This window comes from Scylla paramamosain, chromosome 6 (genome assembly GCF_035594125.1).
Source record: "Scylla paramamosain isolate STU-SP2022 chromosome 6, ASM3559412v1, whole genome shotgun sequence".
Classification (NCBI taxonomy): Eukaryota; Metazoa; Arthropoda; class Malacostraca; order Decapoda; family Portunidae; genus Scylla; species Scylla paramamosain.
This window is the reverse complement of record NC_087156.1, coordinates 6,880,001-6,900,000: the sequence shown is the minus strand read 5'-3', so window position 1 is coordinate 6,900,000 and position 20,000 is coordinate 6,880,001. Positions and strand designations below refer to the sequence as shown.

Below are 20,000 nucleotides of genomic sequence, written 5' to 3'. Positions count from 1 at the left end.
AAGAGGAGGTCTGGCTCAGCGGAAGAAGAACAGCAAGAGGAATGAGAGGTAACGGAAGGAGGGGATGGAAGAGCGACAAGAAAGATAAGGAAAGGAGGAAAGAACTGAGTAAAGGAAGTCAGAGATGGAAGAAGAAGAAGAAGAAGAAGAAGAAATAATGGCGAGGTGAGAAGAAAAGAGAAACAATAGGAGAGTGTAGAAAAGATAAGATGAAAAAAGAACAAGAATGATAATCGAGACGGGAGAAGTATAAGAATCAGAGAGAAAAAAATCAAAGAATAACACGTATACCAAGGAAAAGACTGGTATAGAGAGAGAGACGAAGGAAATAAGGAAAGGGCAAGAGAAGGGAAGGCAAGGCAAGGCAAGGCAAGGCATGGCAGTTGTGTGACGCAGAAGTTTGAGAAGCAAGCAAGAAGGAATTAAGGCTATAAGTGAAGCCGAAGATTAAATCCGAGTGGTGCTGGCGGCGCGCTGGAAGAAGGACGCCAGAAAGAGGAAGGATAAAGGAAAGAACCAAGAGAAAGAGAGAGAGAGAGTGAAAAAAAGAAAAAAAAAAGAAAAAAAAATAGCAGGAAGACGAGGGGGAAGACGAAGAAAGCGGAAAAAAGCTTTAAAGGACGCCGAGTGGTAAAAAAAAAAAAAGGGGGGGGGTAGAACAAGGGAAATAAAAGGAGAGGGAAATCGGAATGGATGTAGCGGGATAGACGGAGAGCTTAAAGAGAAGGAAGGAAGTGTTGCTGGTTTGAGTGAATGACAGTGAACAAAATAAGGACGTGAACTACAGAGGAAGGCGAGTAAGAGGAAGACAAGGATGAAGATGCCAAAGAGGTGATAGTGAAAGAGGTGGATGAGGAAGAGGAAGAAGAGGAGGAGGGACATGAGAACGAGAGGGATTAATGAAACGAGGCAACAAAGGCGCGAGTGGAGAAGTGCGGATTACATGGTGAAGTTTAGGAGAGGACGAATCTCGAGGGAAGTGCCCAAGGGAGGCGTGGGGAGCCCTGAGGGAGGAGTCGTCTTAACAGGAGTGTGGTGGCGTTCGAGCCTCGGGGGACTGACGAGGAACTTACATGCCCGCCTGAAGCGTCCACGTGCCTCCACTTGGACAATGGAAAAAAAAAAAGCGTCCCATAAGTGGAAAGGGAACAAAGTAAACCATAATGACATTACGCAACCAGTTATCTTAAGACATTATTCCCGGACCATCGAGATGCTATTAAGAGACTAGTCATTAACATGTTGCACGTAACAGGACTGTCTGGAGTGTATGAAAAATGTTAAGCCTGTGCAACCCGGCGGCACGTGGCACCCCCGGGCACCCTGTAGACTAGCGGGGCGTGTAGAGGCCGCCGGGAGTAGGGCGCAGGTGAAGGCGTGAGTAAGACTTATGCAGCTCCCCGGGCCACCTGTCACCCTCTTCCCTCACCCTTGTAAAGTATGGCTGCCCGGATCGAGGGAATTATTGGACACTAGAGGCAGCCGGAGGGAGGAATTTGCAATAGCACTTTTTCCCTCTAGGTTAGAGCACAACACAAGGGAGAGTTAGGAAGGGAAGAAAGAAAGGGAGGACGGAAGGAATGAAGCAAGAAAGTGGTTACCTTTGCCTTACATGTCACTCCTTTCGGATATATATATATATATATATATATATATATATATATATATATATATATATATATATATATATATATATATATATATATATATATATATATATATATATATATATATATATATATATATATATATATATATACCTATAAAAGTACCTATAAATGATTCCTGGAATCGCTATCTGTGTTCACTAGTGAAGACATGAAAAGCTCGAAGTGTTATTCAGTATTGCGGTCAGGTATGAAATATACAGTACTCGGTCAACGTGGTGCTTGTCCGGTTGTATTTGCAAGTGTTTTAATATGTTACATATGTGCCATGTAGTGACCGTGACAAATTTTGTGTGCTAAGTCCATTGCTGCTCATTTTGGTGCGTCAGAAACATAGCCACGCCCTCAGGAAGAGAAACAAAGGGGCAACACCGAGGGACACAGTGCAAGCCGTGGCGATGCTTGGGATGGTGGAGAGGACGAATGGAAGGAGCTCACAGACTGAGATGACTGACTGACCTTTACTGAGCCAAAAGTTCAGTATATTTCAAGCATGTGTGTGTGTGTGTGTGTGTGTGTGTGTGTGTGTGTGTGTGTGTGTGTGTGTGTGTTTTGTGTGTGTGTGTGACATCTCCACCATTCTTTATTATATCACGCATCACCAAATGTGACGGCAGCTGTGCCGCCTTCCCGCGGACTGCTGTGGCGTAAAACCAGCGTGCATGTGTGTGTGTGTGTGTCTCTGTGTGTGTGTGTGTGTGTGTGTGTGTGTGTGTGTGTGTGTGTGTGTGTGTGTGTGTGTGTGTGTGTGTGTGTGTGTGCGCGCGCGCGCGTGCATGCGAGTAACAACCGTCTGAGTCTGCATCAGTCACCTTCCCTCAGTCTTGTTCCTTAGTGATGTTTCCTCTACATTTACTTACCCAGCCATAACGCACGCGATCCCTCGTTCACTGATGGCATCCCGCCGCCGCGCCAGCCGTAGTGTTGCAGTCATGGCCCCCCCGCGAGTGCACACTGTTAATTATTAGCTCTCCCCACCGCCACACCTGGACCTGACAGGACGAGGCTCGCGCCGGGATAAGGCGGGGCGAGGAGGGACAGAACACAGAGGGGACGTGGTGGAACGAGAGAGAAGGCAGGTAGACAAGAGGTAGGAAGGAGTAACACGAGGGGCAGGAGGCAGGAAGGAATTAAATAGGGAGGCAAGTGTCAGGAAGTGGAATAAGGGAATAAGGTAAGGAGGCGAGAGGTAGGAAGGAAATGGTGGTACAAGGGAGAGGTCAAGGAGGTGGGTGATAGTGGAGAATAAGGCAGGATACCAAGAGGAGGGGAATGAAGCAGGGACGCAAGAGGTAGAGAGGAACAAGACAGAGGCAAGATACTAATAAAGAGATAGAATATTGGAAGAATGAGAGGAAAGTTTGGAAGGGAGGAGATAGGGAGGAATGACGCAGGGAGAAAGAGGTGGAAAGGCAGGAAAGCAAGAGTAAGGAAGGTAATACAAAGTTAGTATTGGAAGGATGAGGGGGAAAGATACGAAAGGAAGAGATAGGAAGGAAAGACTCGGAGAGGAAGAGGTGGAAAGACAGAAAAGCACAGGAAGGCTAGAGCGAGGCGGGGAGAAGGGAGGAGCAGGGTAGAGTGGTGGAAAGGAGGGGCAGGGTGGATGGTGAAACGGAAGGAGGAGTGGAGACAGTGCATCGAACAGAGAAACGCCAAGAGCTCACAGCCCAACATTGGCTCTCTCGACATTATCACGTGGAAACCGCCCCGTGTTTGCTTGCTTCTCTTTCTTGCTTTGCTCCTTGTCTGCCTGTTTTATCCCGTCTTCCCACACACATCCTGCTTTAGCCAGACATAATCCTCTCTTTTTTGCTTCGCTCTTTCTTTCTCATATCCTCTTAGCTGTTTTGAGATATATTTATATACTATTTTTTACTAGTGTTATGTGGATTCTCTCTCTCTCTCTCTCTCTCTCTCTCTCTCTCTCTCTCTCTCCTCTCTCTCTCTCTCTCTCTCTCTCTCTCTCTCTCTCTCTGATAGACAGCCACAGCAGCACAGAACCCTCCCTTGACGTATTAACGTGTCACATATAATAGTTTATGAGTGTCAAATGACCATTGCGTTTTCTCTTTTATTTTCGATTTATTGCGTTATGGTAAAAAAATAAACAATTAAACTGACTAGTTACACACACACACACACACACACACAGAGAGACAGAGAGAGAGAGAGAGAGAGAGAGAGAGAGAGAGAGAGAGAGAGAGAGAGAGAGAGAGAGAGTTGTAATATAAGGCGCCAAAATTAAAGCAACTGAAAAGAGACTAAACCAGACAAGACAGACGAGAAAAACAACATTGGTTGACTCAATTAACTTGTAAACGATTTTATTAAACCTGAAACTGGACTAAAATTAAATAAATGAAGTGTATGAAGAAGGATGTGTATGCTCCACTTACTTACTTTACTTCGTTCAACTTTAAATATTCCTCTCTTTTCCTCGACATCTTCACATCCTTCCCTAACTAATGATGACACAGACAAAATAAAGAGGGAACATATTTACTCAGAGCACCCTGGCGTGAATATAAGATACGTCTGAGTGTATTAAGTCTGTTACTGTTATATAGATTATTGTTTTAGTATTTATAGAGGAGGAAGTCATGTACTAGAATTCTTTGTTGTCTTCACAGTAGAAAATCTGTTGCATTTTCTGTCCATCATGGGTATACAGATAATTGCTTCTGTAATTATTAATACACAACTCAGATTCTATAATTACAAAGGGTTCACTATTAGAAAGTAGCATGCATTTTTTTATTCTTTTTTTATTCTTCTTCTATAATTACAAAGGGTTCACTATTAGAAAGTAGCATGCATTTTGTTATTCTTTGTCTTTCTTTGTTTCTTGTGGAGAAATCACTGTTATATCCCCAGCTGCACAACATAGGGCCATTATCTCGACGTATTTGTTGAGAGGAGCAAGTCAGGTACCATCACTCATCTAATTGTGCAAAGGCAGAAATTACATTATTTTTCCTTCCGTATTGTTATCCTTTTATTCTGGACAAAGCAGCAAACCACCATTATCTTCCCCGCCCGCTTCAAATGCCCCTGCCTCTTATGATAACGCAGCAACAACGAGTCTTTTCAGCGAGTGTCAAAAACAGCGGCGAGCTTTTCGTCTTATCCTCAACTGCAGCCTCATTCCTTCCCCATCCCAGGCTCCGATGCGCACCTTCTGAGAGAACAAGAGGAAACAGATAACCCTATTCGTTACGTGTGTTGATGGATGATTTATATTTTGCTTCTTTTCCCTTCCGCAGGCCATCCAGACCCGCCCAAGAACTGCTCCATCGCCAACCAGACCACAGAGACCATAGAGGTGGAGTGTGTGGCTGGTTTCGACGGCGGCTTGCCCCAGACCTTCTATATGGAGGTGAGAGAGAGAGAGAGAGAGAGAGAGAGAGAGAGAGAGAGAGAGAGAGAGAGAGAGAGAGAGAGAGAGAGAGAGAGAGAGAGAGAGAGAGGGTATAAGAACATAAGAAAATAAGAAAAGCTTAAAGAAGCCGTCAGGCCTACACGTGACAGCCCCTCCATAGCACGCACACACACACACACACACACACACACACACACACACACACACACACACACACACACACACACAGACCACAAACTGTGTGTGCATGCGTGTGTGTGTGTGTGTGTGTGTGTGTGTGTGTGTATGTGTGTGTGTGTGTGTGCGTGTGCGTATGCGTGCGTGTGTGTTGGCCACACCGGAATAATGTTGCAAAACTTGCAAGAATTATATACTTAAAAATGGAACGAGTACACGTACAAAAATATAAAATACGACATGATAAAAGAAAATAAAACAAAATGAGGGTCTGCAAAGAAAAAAAAATAATAATAAAACAGAGACCGGAAGGGGTGCTCGTGACAAAGAGAGAAAAATTTGGTAAAGGACGGCTGGGAACGAGATTAAAGGAAAAAAGAGAATGAAGGAAAAAAAAACTTCCTCGTCCAACACCCAGCAACCCCCCAACCCGAAAAAAAAAAAAAAAAAATAGAAGAAAAAAATGGAGCAGGCAGCCAGAGGGGGTGTGGAGAAGTGTATGGCGGGGCGGAAGCTGGGATGGAAAGAATGAGGTCGGTGGTGTGATGCAGAGGAGCAGATGAGGGAGGCAGGCGAGATGCAGGCTGGGGAAAGTTTTGCCTGGGAGGAGAAGGGTCAGTATTTTGTAGGCCAAGAATAGCCAGACTGGAGCAGGGAAGGTGGGTGGGTAGGCCAGGAGAGAGAGAGAGAGAGAGAGAGAGAGAGAGAGAGAGAGAGAGAGAGAGAGAGAGAGAGAGAGAGAGAGAGAGAGAAAAAGAGAGAGAGAGAGAGAGAGAGAATGAAGGAAGGACAAGGAAGAAGGAAAGGAAAAGAAAAGACTGAAGGAGGAAGAGAGAACGAGAGAGCAGGAAAGTGCGGTGATCACGGAAATAAAAAGAAAGAAATGAAAGTCTGGTAACATAACAGAACAAACCAACACGGAAGTAAACTCGTAGTAGTAAACCTTGATACCTGAGCCTCTGATATTTCTTTTTTCAACACATCCTCCTCTCCCATATTTTCCCACTTTCCTTCCTACCCCTCCCTCATCCTCCCTTCCTCCCTTCCGTCCCTCTCTCCCTTACCAACTACCTTCCCCAAAATTCCGACACACACTAACACACAACTTCACCGTCTGTCGACACACCACCTCTTCCCTGCAACCCCTTCCTCCCCCGAGCTCCTCCAACTCTACCCTCCTCTCCTCTTCCCCCCGAGGCCAAGAATCCCGCTGCAGCCTCCACGCGAGCATAAACTTAGAATTAATCCACTTTGTTCCCTCACTCATCCACTCCATAACGGCCTCGCCTGCAGGGGAGATACGAGAGAGAGAGAGAGAGAGAGAGAGAGAGAGAGAGAGAGAGAGAGAGAGAGAGAGAGAGAGAGAGAGAGAGAGAGAGAGAGAGAGAGAGAGATGCATACAAGACAGCATTGAGTAATGATGCTGTCAGTCTATCACTAGACATAAAAAAAATTATATTTACGCACTTTGTATTTACCGTACTACACACGCGCACACACACACACACACACACACACACACACACACACACACACACACACACACACACACACACACACACACACACACACCACACACACACACATGCACAACTCAACACGCCGAGTTCATCCAAAAACAATTAGAAAGCAATCAGTGTGTGTCCATTAATGGCGTCTCGAGGCACGATTAGTCTTGCAGGAGTCACCCCCTCCCGGGAAGCAGATATTCCCCATTTATTGCTTCGTCGACGACTGACTCAGGCCGACCGAAAGATGACGGTAATGAGGCGCGCCAGGGAGGGAGAGACCGGAGGAGGTGAATCAGATACCAAATACGCTATCATTCCATCGGGTTCCGTGCAGTATAATGCGGTCCAATCTTAGGGAATAACAAAGGAGGGTTGAGTGTGAGTGTATTAGTGAAATGTGGCAGTGTTCAGAGAGAGGACATTTCGGAGAGGAACGATTAATTAGTATAAGGGAAGGACGGAAGGAGGAGGAGCGGGACGAAAGAGGAGGAGAACAGCGTGAGACAAAGGGGGTCATGGTACATTAGAGGGGAACTAGTAATGTTGCAGCCTTTGCAAGATGAAGTGGAGAATTATTTGTAAGGACATTAAGTGAGGCGGAGACTAAGAAGATAAATGATGACACAAACACACACACACAGAGAGAGAGAGAGAGAGAGAGAGAGAGAGAGAGAGAGAGAGAGAGAGAGAGAGAGAGAGAGAGAGAGAGAGAGAGAGAGAGAGAGAGCAAATAAAACACAGTACCTTAAACATATTCCTGAATACATCCGTCGCGATGGAATAGGAAGAGTGTAACAGGGAAGCCATTTATCCCGGAAGAAATTGCCTGCCGGGAGTGTAATCACCAGTGCAAAGATTTCCCCGATCTACAAGAACAGAAACCTTATCGGGAAATACTTGCACACTGGAATACTCGTAGCGGGAACACGAAAAGAAAAGAAGCCAAAAGAAGATAAATTTTAGAAAAGTATGAAAAAATATTATTTAATTTTGTCTTTAGAATTTTCGAGAAAATGAAAAAAAAAATGCAAGGTAAATACAAACCTAAGATGAAACTACCATGAGGTAGATAAAATTTAATTAAAAAGAAGAGAGGTGAAAGAGACTGTATTTTCTCTTTTTTTTTTTTTTTTTTGCACATTTTGTGTTTTTTTTTTTTTTTTGCACATTCACAGGAACAAATGAGAAAAGAGGGTAAGTTATAGTATATATATATATATATATATATATATATATATATATATATATATATATATATATATATATATATATATATATATATATATATATAAGTAAGAGAAGAAAGGGAGAATCTTCACAGTCAAGACGAAAATAAAAAATTTTCGTATATTCGCAGGAACAAAAAACAATGAAGTAAACATCAGAAGAAGAAAACTTTATAGAAGAAATTAAAAGTAAGAAGGAAAAAAATCTAGTGTTGAAAAAAGAAACAGGAGAAAACGAATATATATTTCCATGCATTTTATAAAACAAATAAGAATTAGCTAGTAAAGAAAAGAACGCATGATAAAGAAAAACCTGTCGGGAAAATTATGTCGGAAAAGATTGCTCAGAATACAGGAAATGTCAAGGAGAAAGAAAATACATTTGATTTTGAATACAAAGAGCAATGAAGAAAAACTAAGGATACCTGAGTTCAGAATTCAAGAAATGTTAACAGAAATAAGTATTTATTTTGTTCAGAGAGAGGGAGTGTTGGGGGTGAGGGAGGAAACAGGAAGGAACTAAGATTGTGCCAAACTGTTATTTATAAGAGAAAATAGCCACGTCGAAGGAAGAAAATAGCGAGAGTAAAATGAAGTCAAAAATAAATATTAATATAACGTGCATTTAAAACATACTGAAAGAAACCACCTAGTAAAAAAAAAGAAAACTTTGTACCCAGGAAATATTTGCAATAAAAGCACAATAGTGACCTTAAAAAATGAAACAGCTAAAGTATAATTAAGATTCTCTCGAATAATAAAAAAAAAAAAGTGCTTGTGCAAGTGATACACGAAGCTTAAAACAGTAAATAAATAAAATAAACAATAATGAAAGCTGCCAACAGGTAAAGGAGAGAAGCACAAAAGACGGTTCCAATAAAAGAATGAGTAAATAAATAATGATAATTCCACACTGAAAGAAGTAAAGATGTCTTACAAAGAGAAAAAAAATATCTGCATACTTTTGAGCTGCAATGTAAAAAGAGGGAAGTATTGATGACCTCTCAAAAAAAAAAAATAAGTTGAATAAATAAATAAATAATAGTTTCACATCGGAGGAGGTAAAGATGCCTTGCAAAAAAAAAAGGGAGGGTAAAAAAAAATTTAAAAAGAAAAAAAAATCCACACTCTCGAACTGAAATGTGATCTATGCTTCTAAAGTGACATGAAGGCGTTGTAGGGGCGACACTGGCAGAGGTGGCAGGGAGGCAGAGCACTCTGTTCTGCGGCAGGGTAGGGGAGGTGGGGCTGGAGCAGGCAGGGTGGGAACTGTGGAGGGAATGTAAGATCGAGTAACCTTTTGCCACTTGAAAAAAGACTGATTCTGAGATGTTTGCATGTCAAAGGAAAGAAGGTGAGAGCTGTGATTCCTTTCCTTTCCCTTTTCTTCTCCCTGCGACCCAGTATTTCTCTCTCTCTCTCTCTCTCTCTCTCTCTCTCTCTCTCTCTCTCTCTCTCTCTCTCTCTCTCTCTCTCTCTCTCTCTCTCTCTCTCTCTCTCTCTCTCTCTCTCTCTCTCAGAAGGAAAGCGAGAGGAAAAACTTGCTTAAAAAGATAGAATGGTAAAGGAAAAAAAAGGAAAGTAGGAAGGGCGGAGAAGGAATAGGAGAGGCTGAGGCTGTTAGAGGAGGGAGCAAAACAGTGTTGCGTGAGGCGGCGACAGAACACAAGACAAGGCGAGGCGAGGGGCGAAGAGTAGGAGAAGGGGGAGCCTGGGAGGAGGGAGGCGAGTTTCGTATTCTCCTCGCGAAGAAATAACAGAAAAAGAGGAAAGTGGTGGCAACAAAGATGTCTTTACTTTATTTTCTGGCTTTCAAAAGATTCTTGTGTCGTTTTCTCCAGATTTTGTTCGTTGGTATACATTTTTTTTTTTTCAGTATAGCACAGTACACTCATGCATATGAGATGTACGAATACCAGGTATGATTCCCTCTCAAAATCACGTCTGTTTTAATTATTATTTTTATCACTGTTATTACCACTGCGCCATATGAGAACATTCTTGTGACGCCAACATACCAATCAATCAGTCACCAATTGTCAAACAGTTATCCCAATCAGTAGCAATCCCATAATATAGAAACACCTAAACTCACTCGTTAGGATAAACACACACACACACACACACACACACACACACACACACACACACACACACACACACACACACACACACACACACACACACACAACAGAGTGCCGGAAGAGAAAGGTTGTCCGTAGGTACCCAGCCGCTCCTCCTTCCCCCTTCATGAGCATTGATTTGTCCTCCTCTTCTCGCTCCTCTCGCCTCTTCTCCCTCCAAGAACAATACCGAGGTGAAGAAGGTTCCCTCCACCAGCCTCTTGCCACTCCTCCACCGCCGGGAAGAGAAGAAAGGCTGGAGTAGAGCAAATATATAGGTAATAAAAAAAAAAGAGGCTAAGGAGATGGAGGAAGGTATAAAGGAGTACAAATATAAGCCATGGATTAAGAACAAGAGAGTCTTAAGTAACATAACGAAAAAAAAATGCATTGAAGGACGAAAGGACGTTTTGTGTCACTCGATGTTAGTAAAGCAAAGGAATGTAAAGGATGAGAAAACAGCAGTAAACGTGTTGGTACATGTGATGGTTTTTGATAAGCTACTCTCCTTAATTCGCATTAAGAGATGTAAGATAGTTAAGGCATAATAAATAAGGACAAACTAAACAATTGCAGTGTAAAATGTAGAAAGTGTCGTGAAATGGATTTGTTTAAAAAAATCACGCGCTTCTCATCTTGCACAATGAAGATTTGAGTACGGAAGGGAAAGGCCGAAAAAAATTCTACATTAATGGACTGAGAACCTCGTGTTTCATCAAAAATTTGTCACAATCGAGGTAAACAGATGGAGTTTTACTTCCACCTCCCCCCGTCAGTCTTCTTCTCCTCCTCCTCCGCTAATTATGTTTTCTTCTCGTTATTTGTTCTCCCTTTTAATTACGTTTTTTTTTTTTTACATTTTCTTTCTTTCAATGCCATTCTCATCGTCATTGTCCCCAGTCTCCTCCTCCTTCTCCTTCTCCTTCTCTTTCTCCTTCTCCTTCTCCTCCTCCTCCTCCTCCTCCTCCTCCTCCTCCTCCTCCTCCTCCTTCTGATCTTATTTCTTCTTCTTCTTCTTCTTCTTCTTCTTCTTCTTCTTCTTCTTCTTCTTCTTCTTCTTCTTCTTCTTCTTCTTCTTCCTCTTCTTCTTCTTTTTTCTTCTTTTTCTTCATCTTTTTCTTCTTTTTCTTCTTTTTTTCTTTTTGTTCCTGTTCTAGTTCTTGTTCTTCTTGTTCTTCTTGTTTTTGTTTTTTCTTCTCATTATTATTATTATTATTTATTATTATTATTATTACTATTATTATTATTAGTAGTAGTAGTAGTATTCACACTTCTTCCTTCTCCTTTGCTAGTTCTCCTTTCATCTCTTAATACTTTCCTTGTAGTCCCATCTTCTCTTTGTCACTCCGTCTTTTTCCTGCCTTCTTTTCACCCACTTCCCTCCTTATTATTTTCTTTTTACATTTCAATCATATTTTCCATTTTTTTTTTTTCCACTATTTGATCTCTCCTTCGTAATTTCCTTTTCTATTTTTATTCCTCCGTCTTAAGTCAGATGATTTCTCCCCATCTTTTTTTTTTCTCTCTTTCGTTTCTTTTGCTCATCTTCATATCTAGGTCTTCTGTCCGCCGTTCTTTACCTCTCTCCTAATCTTCTTTCCGTCCTTCATCTTTAATATTTTTTTTTTACCTCCCATTCTTCTTTTCTAACTCCTTTCCTTCCCTCCTTTTTCATTCTACCGACCGCGCCCCACTTTCCTTCCTCTCCGTTAGCTACTTAATCCCCCAGCCACCTCACCTTGCTCTGTTCCCACGCTTTCTCCGTCACAAAAGGATGAAAAAGACATACACACTGACACACTTAATGAGACATGATACATCACGCAGCTTAGTAGCACAAACCGGGGTGAAGGCACTGGTGAAGTGGTGTAAATGTATAGAAATGTATGTACGAAGTTCGAATACTAGCTAGATGTGACATTCAAGAGCAGAGGAGTGGTGTAAAATCCTTCCCTATCATGTTACGTCTTCACCTTACCTGTATTTGCGTTTCTGGGCGGGTGAAGTACCAACAAGATTAGTGTATAGAAACGTAGGTACGGAGCTCGAATCCCGGACAGATTTGACATTCAAGTGTAGATGAGTGGTGTAGTCACTAGCATATTACGTGTTCACCTTATCTGTGCTTGCCTTTCTGGAAGACTGAAGTACCATCAACTTTATTATAGATCATGAAAACGTATAATCATAGTCTATAATTCATCAGCCTGCTACATTTTTTTTTCACTATGATTACCGTCTACCTTCAACGTTAAGTTTTCTGGTATACTGACAGTCTATCCCTTACCGAGTTTTGTATGAATGTGGTTAATATATTATTAGAGAGAGACTGAGGGAAAACACATAACATATTGGTAGCGGGTAGTGAGTGAATGCTTCTGTAAACAGATGTCATTTCTCCAGCAGAGAGAGAGAGAGAGAGAGAGAGAGAGAGAGAGAGAGAGAGAGAGAGAGAGAAACACACACACACACACACACACACACACACACACACACACTTCATCATCATCATCATCACCACACACCACCACACACACAACACCACCAACACCACCACCTTTCCTTCCATTTATCCTGCAAAAAAAAAAAAAAAAAAACTCTGACAATTAATTTTTTCGAGGCCATAAAACTATAAAATGTTCCGCCTAACACCTGGCCGCGGGAGCTCACTATAATGGGCCCGCTGGACACAGACCCGCACAGCCACACGGGGGAGAACCGACCTTATCAAACCGGCCGGCAGGATTGTGCCTCGCCACGCTGCTCTGCCTCTTTTTGACCTGCCTCTGTTAGTTTGCATTTTGTTAGTCCGCCCTCTGTTACACTGTCCCCTGTTAAAGCCACATTCTGTTAATTCATCCTCTGTTTGGACTCTGTCAGTTTTTTTTAGGAATGTAGGCGGAAAAAAAATAGTAGAAAAAACAGTACTGGAAAAAATAACATAAGACAAGGTTATCATATAAATCGATAACATGTAATTATTTTAATTACATTGCATTTTCTCGTGGAATACTTGTGACAATGATGTTTTTTTTTCATGAAATTCGCTCTTATGCCGATTTTTCTTACATCATTATTATATTTTTTAGGCCGCTCTTTGTCAGGCTGCACCGATACTGCCCTTTCCCTGGTGATGTGCTCAGCAGAACAGGTCTACGAACAGGGGACTTCAGGATTTACTGTGACCTTCATATTGATAGTTATATATAATCGTTCTTTTGTCCTTTTCTTTCCAGTGTTAGTTTAATAAGTTTCAAATGTTATTTGTTGTTATTTTCTGCTTTACTATTCATGTTCGATGACCTTGTTACCTTCGTCCTGATGAGGTTAAAATCTTCTTTCTAAGTTGATTAAGGTCGGCCGAAGTATGTGTGTGGTTCAATAAGAATTTAGCATGTGCTACACCAGTCTCTTGAAAGACGCGTCACAACTTTTAAAAATGAAGTCACTCGGGAAAACGTTTTTGTAGTTTTTTTTTTTTTTATTATTATTATTAATGTTGAATCCGTCAAAGCTTTCCTGTAGAGAAACGAATGTCTAGACAGTTAGTCTTGATAGTGAACAATTGTGTTGTTGGTTGTTCGTTATGTACGTTTTCAGTGTAAGTAAATTTCTTATTACAACAATAAAAGAACTGTCATCTATTCATTTGGTTTGGTAAATGTATTAGACGTTTTGACACAACAATGATCAATGTTTCATGAATTATTGGTGACACCCTGCAGCTCTTCTTTCCAGTAAGTAATATTGGGAACTGTAAAGATTCTGGTGCCCTCCAGACTAATAACTTCAAAGATCATGAAGCACGTAACCTGAGCCAACTGAGGTAAAAATTATTCTTTTTGAAAACATGTGCTTAAATCTCAAAATAAATACAGGACGTGAAGAAAGTATTGCATATATCAGAAATGATAATGTTTAATTTTGTACCCTAAATAAGTCGAGTCATTTTCCTTTTTGAAACTACAAGACATCATGTTAAGACAACGTGTGAAGGGCAGCACATGCCAAGCGTATTGTTGGTCTCTGCTTGAATCCTTAATAATGGTGGCAGGTTTTAAGTCATATATGATATTTTCGCTAAGAACTAGAAAACGCACTCAGCTTTTTTTTTTTTTTTTATAACGAATCACAATTCCGAGGGTGCATAAAGTTTACAAACTGAAAGACATTTTTTTTTTTCAATTCCTTTTAGAACGTACACTATACTCTTAGTTATTCAGGTATGAAATGTATGTCAGAATGAAAAGTTCTTCCACACTCACGTGAGACTTGTGTTGTGGGAGGTAATTTTGCTTCCTTGCCGGAGTGAGTCCGGACGGAGCTTTTGTGTTGGAATGGTATTCAAGTCCACACACACACACACACACACACACACACACACACACACACACACACACACACACACACACACACACACACACACACACGCACACGCACGCACGCACACGCACACACTTTCACGTTACTCTCCCTCCAGGTGTATGACTCCAGCACGGGGGCGCTGCACCGGAACATGTCCTCCCGCGAGCCACTATTCTTGTTGACGGCTCTGAGACCCGGCCTGGCCTTCCTCATGGTGACCTACGCCGCCAACGCCAAAGGTAGAAGTGACAAAGCGGAGCTGGAAACCTTCACCCTTAAAGTTGCTGAGAAGAGAACAGGTCTGTATTGTCAAGATTTTTATTCTTAATAAGCTATTTTGTATACTATCAAGCTATCTGTGTGTCCATATATGAATGCTCCTACTTCTCTCTCTCTCTCTCCTCTCTCCTCTCCTCTCATCTCTCTCTCTCTCTCCTCTCTCTCTCTCTCTCTCTCTCTCGTCTGATCATTTGTTATATCTATCTATCTATCTATCTGTGTGTGTGTGTGTGTGTGTGTGTGTGTGTGCCTATATATATATATATATATATATATATATATATATATATATATATATATATATATATATATATATATATATATATATATATATATATATATATATATATATATATATATATATATATATATATATATATATATATATATATATATATTATATATATATATATATATATATATATATATATATATATATATATATATATATATATATATATATATATATATATATATATATATATATATATATTTATATATATATATATATATATATATATATATATATATATATATATATATATATATAATATATATATATATATATATCTGTTTGTGTATGTATGTATAGTCACACGTTCAGGACGTGCTTCCATCGGTAATTGCGTGAATCTCAGCAATAAAGCGTTCCTGTCTGATCGTTCTGTCATTAGGATTCAGCGTCAATAAACCCTGAAGGCTGCTGGGACTCGCTACTAACGGAATTGATGGATAATGATTTTGTGCGCGCGTGCATGTGAGATGATGAGTAGAGGAGCAGGAATCAGCAGACGACGTGATCATCTTTACAGTATTAAATGAATACATCAGAGCCGTGACGATCCTGCGAGGACATTTTATACCAGCAGGACCTAGCGGGTCCTCGAGTAGACTTGCTTGCATTGTGCTCTGCTTAATGTAAGACCATTATGGCATTCCGTAGTACATTAGTATCACATAGTGTAGCATTGTGTCCACCAGGAGCCTTTCATTATTCCTCCACACTTTTAAATGGCCTTCAGTCAGAGCAGGGAGGTTGGTTAGGTCGCTTACTATGCACAGCTGCACTCGCTGGTGGACGTTAGTGACTCAGGCGGGCCGTTTTGCCAACACGCGCTGTTCCATTAACCTTCCCATTTTTAGTAGGACTTTTTTAGAGGCATTATTCTGCATTAATGATCCACACTTCAACAGACCCGCCTGCCCTCGTGTACCTTGCTATAAGCCACCACGAGGCTCTTCCTTCATATATCGCCACTGTCTTTTCTAGTATGGTGGTTTTATCCTCTGGCAGGTTTCGTTTTTTTTTTTTTTTTTCCCATATCACTATTTTTTTGTCTTTTAGGAAAGTCTTTCCCATACCATGATTTATCGAATGTTCTTTTTTATTGTTTGAATAACAGATAAAACATGTTCCTCTTCAGATTCAAGTTATATGCATTATTTCCAGGAACTGTTTACAAAGGTAATATAAATCAATATGTCTGTTATCAATAAAGTAGCTAACAAATAACTATATGCATAAACATGATAGGTAACCAAACCAAGTCGTTTACGTAACATTTAAAAACACAGCGTACAAATAGCGATAGCAAAGGCTTCCTCAGCACCACCAGCACAGGACAACAGAGAGATAATCTCAAGGTTCTCGGCGAGTCTTTTATCTGCACCACACATGCACTGCCTTATGCACGCTGCCTCACGCCTCGCATATGTCCCTTTATTTAGCCTTTCATCAACGTCCACCAGTGCGGCACCTTCCCCCGTCAGGACAGGTGAGGGGAACATTTGTAGAAGCGCTGCCGAGGGATTTCGTGAATTTCTGAGGTCGCGTCATTCTGTAGGCTTTTCTTGGCGCAAAGCCTCACACAAATATTCGATGAAGCGGGCATGGCGGTGCAGCTTTAAGCGTTAAACGTGCTTCTTTAAGACACAGACTTTGTGAGGAGCCTGGAACCACGGACATGCTTGTGTATTTTTCCCCGAGACCACCGGGGGCTAAATACAGTTTGCTGATTTACATCCACCTTTCCTTTTTTTCTTTTTCTTCTCTTTTTTTTTTATATGGCTTAAAACTGGTAATATTTTTCCTCTTGTTTTCTTTTGTTCCGCGAAATGTTGGTTGTTGTTGTGTTAATGCGTTGTTTTATGTGACTAAGCATTGTTTGGTTTGCCTTAATGAACCACCGCCACTGTTTGATTTCCTCGCTCTGGGTTTCCATGGCGACGGTGTAAATTAGCTTCCGGCCAGGTGGTGACGGTGACTTGTCCTCCACTCCCCAGGTACCGCGAGACTCTTCGAAATTAGTGCCTACCTGTCTGTCAACTCTCCCTCTCTCTCTCTCCTCTCTCATCATCTCTCTCTCTCTCTCTCTCTCTCTCTCTCCTCTCTCTGTCTCTCTCTCTCTCTCTCTCTCTCTCTCTCTCTCTCTCTCTTTGTGTAAAGGTCATAAGTTAAGTCTTCCATTTCTTCCATTCATCCATTCCTTCCATTCCTCCTCTTCCCCCTCCTCCTCCTCTTTCACCACCTTCACCTTTCTTTTATTCCCTCCTCTTCCTCCTCCTTCACCTCCAAAATCCATAACATTCTTAGTTTGAACCTCACATTACATTTTCGCCACACTTTCTTTATTAATTCTCTCTCTCTCTCTCTCTCTCTCTCCTCTCTCTCTCTCTCTCTCTCTCTCTCTCTCTCTCTCCTCTCTCTCTTCTCTCTCCTTCTCTCTCTCTCTCTTCTCTCTCTCTCCTCTCTCTCTCTCTCTCTCTCTCTCTAACCTGTCATACTCCAAGTGCTTTTATACATTTTCTTAATTATAAAGTTTTCAGACGCGACAATGGTCAAGGAGCAGGAGTATGCAAATATGCAAAAGATGTTTAAAAACCTTATTTCAGTAGATCTCGATATTCCAAAACAAGGAGGAGTGGAAGATACCTGGATAAAGATACAGTGTAGAAAAGCCTTTATATCATTTAACTATATTCAAGATGTTTTTAAGCAGATAATTTTATATAACAGAAAAGTTTTCATTCTTGGTGACTTCAACGAAGACCTATTATCCAAGGAAAACAAAATGGATAAGATCATAAAGAATAATAGTCTAATTCAGTTAAATGACACACTTACTAGAATCACTGTCACGTCTTCTATGCTACTTGATCTTATATCTAACACATCTCATTGCATAATATCTCACATCCATCTCTGTCCATCTCGTAATTGCAGACCATGACTTCATATCTGTAACTGTTAAAGTCAGTAAACCAAAGCGCCAGGCTATCACTAAAACTTCTCGACAGATGAAGAACTACAATAAAGATAGTTTCTGTTCACTCCACTTTGAAAATGTCCATCACATGAATAACATATTTTTAACAGATGATTTCGATAAACAGCTTAATATTTTTAGTGATGTTTTTATTGAATGTCTGGATATGTTTGCTCCAATAAAAACGAAAATTATAAAAAGACCACCGACGCCGTGGGTGAATAATGACTTGCGTAAGGAAATTAAAGATCGTAATAAAGCACAAAGTAGACTTAAAAATGAGAAACAAAACATTTTTCTACAGCAGCAATATAAAAATGCAGACTTTTTTTAAAACCGATGATAAGTAAGAGAGAAACTGAATACTATCACAACGAGGTTATTAATTGTAGGGGTAAAATTTCTTCTACATGGAAATTAATCGAGGGAATGGTTCCTACACAGAAGAAAAAAAAAAAAACATTTATAACTATGAGAACATAAATGACGAAGCAGAGGAGTTCATTTTTTTTTTTTTTTCTCCTTTGTTGGTAAGACGGCCTTCAATCATTCACAGGAATTATTTGGAGCATACTGAGCTAACCATTCTTCATCATAACCATGATATTCATTCGACCCTTCCCTTCAGACCCGAGCCTGTGGACCTTAATAGTTATCCTGATTACTAAACACCTCAATAAAACACGCTTTGTTGGATCAGATGGTATATCGCTGCATATTCCTGCAAGATGCCCTATATGTCATTGCTTGTTACCTTACTTGCATCGTTAACACTTCCCTTGTCACAGGAGTATTTCTCACACCATGGAAACACGCAGTGACAGTCCCTCTCTTTAAAATAGTGACCCTAATGCTGTAAATAGTTACAGACCCATAGTTACCCATAGTTTAAAAAATACTTGAAAATATTGTCGTAAACCAACTTTCATCCCAACTAGAATGTAAGAGATTCATTTCAGACACTCAGCATGGATTCAGGCCAAGATTATCCACAGAGACGGCCCTCACCGTAATCACAAAATATATAATATGGACCATAAAAACATATCTTTGTTAACCCTGTGTGACCTCTCTAAAGCCTTTGATAGCGTCAGTCACAAAATTCTTTTCAAGAAATGTGCTAAGCTTAACATTGACGATTTTTGGTTTAAGAATCATTTAAGTCACAGAAGTATGTCTGTACGATTAAATAATGCAATGTCTAAAAAGCAAGTAGTCGAGTATGGGATCCCACAAGGATCAATTCTTGGTCTAATATTGTTTAGTGTTTATGTAAATGATTTATCAGAGCATGTTGACTGTTTGCTTGTACAGTAAGCAGATGACACCCAGTTACTACACACAGGTACTGTCAATAGTCTTTCTCAACTTACTGAAGACGCAGAAATAACTCTCACAAAATGTAAGCATTATTTTCTCAAAATGGTCTTCTGTTAGATCCAAGCAAAATCCCAATGTATTATCTTAGGTAATTGTCAATTCTTAACTCATATTCGTCCCAACACTATAATACACTTTGACGGTAATAACATCATTCCAAGTTGCCAAGTAAAGAATTTAGGAGTTCACTTTGACAGATATATCATATTCAACGTACATATAAATGAGTTACACAAAAAGGTAATAGGAACTTTGATGCATATAAATCGAATAGGTGGTAATTTTGATAAATCTACAAGAACACTCACTCAGCACACTCAGTCACTCGTCTTAAGTACAATAAACTACTGTATTCAAATATGGGGATCAACAAACGACACAGTACTGAGTAAGATACAAAAACTGCAGAACTTTGCGGCTAAAGTAGCTGTGGGAGGAACCAGGAAATATGATCATGTGTCTCCTCTCCTTAAAGAACTCAAATGGCTAAGAATTAAACAAAAACACATATTTAATATCTGCACAACAATATATAAAGTTTTACGGACATCATATCCAGAATGGCTTCCATCTTGTAACTCCATAAAAGATGTTACAAACAGCGACACTATACAAAGGAACAAT

At 40.5% G+C, this 20,000-nt stretch overlaps 1 protein-coding gene across 5 annotated transcripts in view; it reads left to right on the top strand.

Annotated features, from left to right (window-relative positions):
- LOC135101270 (kin of IRRE-like protein 2) overlaps nucleotides 1-20,000 on the top strand; it is a 350,738-nt gene that overhangs the window by 323,985 nt on the left and 6,753 nt on the right. For all 5 annotated transcript variants that reach the window (XM_064004974.1, XM_064004970.1, XM_064004972.1 and 2 more), the window contains exons 11-12: nucleotides 4,934-5,046; nucleotides 14,567-14,750. In XM_064004974.1, coding sequence (XP_063861044.1) covers nucleotides 4,934-5,046; nucleotides 14,567-14,750 — 297 coding nt within the window. The remainder of the gene's footprint in view (nucleotides 1-4,933; nucleotides 5,047-14,566; nucleotides 14,751-20,000) is intronic.